We start from the raw sequence: 5,486 nt of genomic DNA on the forward strand, positions 1-5,486 counted from the left end.
TGAGGGCATAGTATCGGAGATGAATATAATTTGGTTTCTTAGTTAGTCACTATTCTTTTCATTGGAATGTTAAGAAGGTATGCTATAATTTCAATATTGTATTACAGTGCTTGATGTTGCTTGGCGCAATCCACCAACGATTGCCGAGTTTAATCATCTTAGAATACTCTTCGTATAAGGTCAAAGTGAATATTTACGTTAGTGACCAAACCCTTTTCATTATAGATTTTCCATCCTTTCAATTTTGATCAAAACAGATATATTTCAGCAGTAACTGACTGCAACAAATTTATTATACATTCTGATGCACTTTGAAACTCAACAAGACATGCCCGAAGATACCGGATATTATTTGTGTATGCTTTGAATTTTGATTTCGTGCCGTTATCATGATGGATTCTGTTTTTGTTGTTGGGGCAAGGAGTTATTACCCTAGCAAAGGTTGTCAGTAAGTTGTTGTTAGTTCTTCCAATACGTTTATATATACATATAATTATACAACAATGTACGATAACGACCTCAATCCTCCCCCACACCCATACTTTAATGACGATTGTACGATAAACCCTGTACCAACACTGACAAGGATAGGTTCTAGTCATTTAACGCCTTTGACCCTAAAACTTATAAGGTTATTAGGTGGCGTAAAATCAAATTCACTCACTCACTATAAAACGATTGTCAAATTGTGTGTAAGTTTGAGAATCCGTTAAGCGCCATTCCAAAAACGTTTTCTGCCAGCCCCGTGAAGATCCGGGGTAGAATAGGTCTTCAGCAACCCATGCTTGCCGTAAAAGGCGACTATGCTTGTCGTAAAAGGAGACTAACGGGATCGGGTGGTCAGACTCGATTATTTATCGCCGTCATGTAGCTAGAATATCGCTGGGCGCGGCGTTAAACAACAAACCAACCAACCAAATTTTCTGCCATCTTTGAATCGGAAGCAAAACCTTGATTCGTCTGTAAACATGGTGTAACGCCATCGGCAAACAGGCAATCCCTTGTATCACCTAGCCCCCCCCCCCCCCCCCCCCCCCCCCCCCCCTCCTTTGCTGCATGTTACCCGTGAAGATCCTGGGAAGAATAGGTCTTCAACAACCCATGCTTGCCGTAAAAGGCGACTATGCTTGTGGTAAAAGGAGACTAACGGGATCGGGTCGTCAGGCTCGCAGACTTGGTTGATGCATGTCATCGATCCAAAGTGCGTGGATCGATGCTCATGACATTAATCACTGGATTGTCTGGTCGAGACTCGATTATTCACAGACCGCCGTCATATAGCTGAATATTGCTGAGTGCGGCGTTAAACAACAAACTAACACAAGATCCCTTGTGTCACCTTGCCCACCCTAATCCTTGCTGAAGGTGTTAAGGTAACATCTTTCACAGGACGCCTTGCTTTCAGGAGGGTGCTTGGCCACCGTCATATAGCTGGAATATTGCTGAGTGCGGCGTTAAACAACAAATACACAAAACAAACTGTTTCGGTGGATAGTTGAGACTGGTTATTCTCTAGAATTGACGCTTTCTATATATTTGTATACCTTTTTCAGAAATGGCTCGTGAGCGTTGGCTTCATCATCTGGACTACTTGATCACGCTAGTCGGTTATAGCGTCGGTGCTGGGACGTTTCTAAAGTTCCCATATCTGTGTATGCGGAACGGCGGGGGTAAGTACAGGTACCGCGTGAGGTCGGTTTGGTTGGTTGGTTGGTTGTTTTATGCCGCACTCAGCAATATTCCAGCTGTATGGGATCGGGTGGTCAGACTCGCTGACTTGGTTGATGCTCATGATGTCAATCCCGTGACGATTCCGGGGTAGAATAGGTCTTCAGCAACCCATGCTTGCTGTAAAAGGTGACTATGCTTGTCGTAAAAGGCGACTAACGGGATCGGGTGGTCAGGCTCGCTGACTTGGTTGATGGATGTCATCGATCCCAATTGCGTGGATCGATGCTCATGATATTAATCACTGGATTGTCTGGTCCAGACTCGATTATTTACAGACCGCCGTCATATAACTGGAATATTGCTGAGTGCGGCGTTAAACATCAAACAAACAAACAATCAAGCAGATCTGGTCCTCTTATAGGGCGGACCTTTTTCTTGGTGTCGCAGTGAATGGCACAAAGCTATTCTGATCAGTTTGGCCCTAAATATGAAAACCTGTTTCAAAATCTATGAAACCTGGTTCCACCACTTGGAATCAGAATTCAACCACACATCACTGCAGCTAAAATAGATTTATATTTTATATCACCTCACCGTCTTCGGTCTTCTCCTCCCTGGCAGATGGTGAAGCCAGAAGTAGACCTCACTCTAACCAATCTAAAAAAGTCGGATACCAATCCTTTGGTATATCAACAATCATACAACCAATTACGCTCAAAATATAATTCTCACAGGTCCATTTTTACAGACGGGTCCAAGGATGGTGGCAAAGTTGCAAGTGCCACCATCATTGGATCCAGAACTGTCTCCTCAAGAATCCCAGATTTTAGTTCAATTTTTACTGCTGAGGCCAAAGCTATCCTAACAGCTTTGAGCTATATTCAACAACAAAACCAATCTAAAAATGTCATCATCTTCTCTGATTCGTTATCTTGCCTTCAGGCACTTAAAAGTGTCTCACCATATCACCCTATTATCCTTGACATTTTAGAATTCTATAATGATCTTTCTACTGGCCATTGTGACATCGTCTTTTGCTGGTTACCAAGTCATGTAGGCATAAGAGGTAACTCAAAAGCCGATGCTGCAGCTAAAGCAGCTCTTGACAAATCGTTATCTCCACTTTTTATCCCGTACAGTGATTTCAAACCAACCATCAAATCTTATACTCGGGATCACACGCAAAAGAGGTGGGACACCCAAGTAGGAAGCAATAAACTACACGAATTGAAACCAACAATCGGTCATACCTACTTGGGTTGTCAGTCAAGACATGACGAGGTCGTTTTACGACGATGTCGTATTGGCCACAGTCGGTTTACACAGTCACGAATATCTGCTTAAGACAGATGAGGACGAACCTCCTAAGTGTATCCCTTGTGATGAAAGGTTCACCGTCAAGCATCTATTGCTTGACTGTGTGGACTTTGCAATCGCAAGGGATTCACATTAGCAAAGTGTAAATCTGAAAGGTCTCTTTCCCTGTGTCAGCGGGCATCTCATCATAAATAACTTGAAAGAAATTGGTCTGTATAATAAATTTTAAATATGTATGTGAATATTTAAATGCTTGTTTTTAACTTTGGTGTGATGCTACTATTAACAGACATTATTGAAGGCTCTGTCCAGGAGGTTAAAGTACCGTAAAAATATTGCCTCCCTGTGTGACACGTAATCCTATCATAATCAATCATTATGTAACTGTCATCAACCAGTGTTTTTAAGCCAACTCATTGACGAGTATTTTTTAATATTGGCTAGCATAGTGCACAACCACCAGTGGCTAAAGTGATGACGTAAATCCTGCTGGGGTATCATGCAGGAAGAAGAGGTACTGTAAGTCCCCATGATCCCCAGCGAGGTGGCCTAGCTTTGGTTACTGATGGCCTATAGCCCGTGTTTCAAAACTGTATATATAATATTGTTCAATATGTTTCATGAATTGCTTCTAAATATAGTATGCTCAAATATGTTTTACAACTTGTTTTTAAACAAAACTTTGTATTAATGACTAAATTGTAAATATATTTACTTGGTCTCATCGCTATATGGCTGCGATAGTGCCGATGCGACGTTAAATTTTAACTCACACACACTCACACACTCTGATCAGTTTGGACACGTGATGATTTGTTTACATAGAGTAGTCAGTAGATCGCCATGATCCGTATATACTTCATGTTTCAACAGGTGCTTTCCTCCTTCTCTTCATGCTGTTTACCGTTATCGGCGCCATCCCCTGTGTATTTGTGGAGATGGTCATTGGTCAGTTCTCGCAGAGTGGTCCTGTCACAGTATGGAACATGTGCCCTCCATTCAAAGGTTAATTTGCTAATGCACTTACAGACGTTTGTCATTCGGGACAATACCTTTCCAAATTTTATACTGTCGGAAAAATAAATTCCCTGTCCAGTTAGTACAGGTTGCCATGGATCCGTTAGACTAACGGGATCGGGTGGCCAGGCTCGCTGACTTGCCTGATACATGTCATCGTATCTCGATTGCGTGGATCGATGCTCATGATGTCAATCACTGGATTATCTGGTCTAGATTTGATTATTTACAGACCGCCGTCATATAGCTGGAATATTGCTGAGTGCGGCGTTCAACAACAAACATTACAATATACGTCTGACCGGATCGTCCTAGTCGGTAATTCGGGGTCCGCAGCAAAGTATACTGGTAGTAACAGGCGACCCCAATCGGATTACGTGTCATCGTTTCCCGACGGCGTCAATCTTTGCTCACAATAATATTATCAATCACTTGATTGTCTGCTCCAGAATCGATTACTTACAAACTGGAATATTTTTGTGAGTGGCGTAAAACAATAAATATTAACTTCCCCACAGCCGATCTATTTTCTAGCCTGGTTTTGACCTACTTATAATGCAGTGCTTAACTAAAAAAACAACTTTTTTTCTGAAAGCGACTAATATGGGTTTTTGGGTGTTACAGGAATAGGACTGGGGACAGTAGTCATCTCGTGGATATACGCCACCTACAACTCGGCGATATTCGCCTGGTATATGTACTACTTCTTCAATTCCTTCTCAACCTACCTTCCATGGACGCATTGCAGCAACGAGTGGAACACGCCCAGTTGTGTATCGCACAACACAGACGTCAACGACGTTAACAACAACGTCTCCACAAATGTTACCATCGGGGGCTTGACAGCTGCAGAGGAATATTGGAGGTAGGTGACTATTTAATATCCTTGGTGACGCAGGGATAATTTACGGAACCACATTAGGGCCACATAATTATTATTTTTTAAATCTTGAAAAATAGTGTTATTATCTTGAGAATTCAAGATGCTCTCTTGAGTGAGTGAGTGAGTGAGTTGGGTTTAACGCCGCTTTTAACAGTATTCCAGTTATATCACGGCGTGTCAGCTTAATGTGGGAGGAAAGCCCGAAGTGATGAAGGTCTCAGACGTTTACCACTTCGGTGAAACCCACGAGCACGGGTATGGTGCTGACAAACCTAGAAACATAATCAGGGCGAACCGGGATTCGAACCCACAATCATAGGTTTCTGGCGTGCCCAAGGGACGCAACTCTGCACAGCGAATCGCGGCGCCTTAGACGACTGGGCCACCCGTGCCCCCGATGCTCTCTTGAACACTCACCTGGCACAAGCGTCAACTCAAAGCGGAACGTGAAGACTAGGGATGTTCAGTTGCTGAAATCAGTTGAAGAGTTCAAAATTTTGTTTGTTTGTTGTTTAACGCCACTCAGCAATAATCCAGCTGTATGACGGCGGTCTGTAAATAATCGAATCTCGACCACACAATCCAGTGATTGACATCA

At 42.7% G+C, this 5,486-nt stretch overlaps 1 protein-coding gene across 1 annotated transcript; it reads left to right on the forward strand.

Annotated features, from left to right (window-relative positions):
* The first annotated feature begins 1,555 nt into the window (after positions 1-1,555).
* On the forward strand, positions 1,556-4,874 carry LOC125374742 (sodium-dependent dopamine transporter-like). Its single transcript, XM_048386102.1, has 3 exons — positions 1,556-1,670; positions 3,862-3,993; positions 4,630-4,874. The coding sequence occupies exons 1-3, from the start codon at positions 1,556-1,558 to the stop codon at positions 4,872-4,874; spliced, it is 492 nt and encodes a 163-aa protein (XP_048242059.1).
* The last annotated feature ends 612 nt before the right edge of the window (positions 4,875-5,486 follow it).

This window comes from Haliotis rufescens, unplaced genomic scaffold (assembly GCF_023055435.1).
Source record: "Haliotis rufescens isolate VD_foot unplaced genomic scaffold, xgHalRufe1.0.p SCAF_10, whole genome shotgun sequence".
NCBI lineage: Eukaryota > Metazoa > Mollusca > Gastropoda > Lepetellida > Haliotidae > Haliotis > Haliotis rufescens.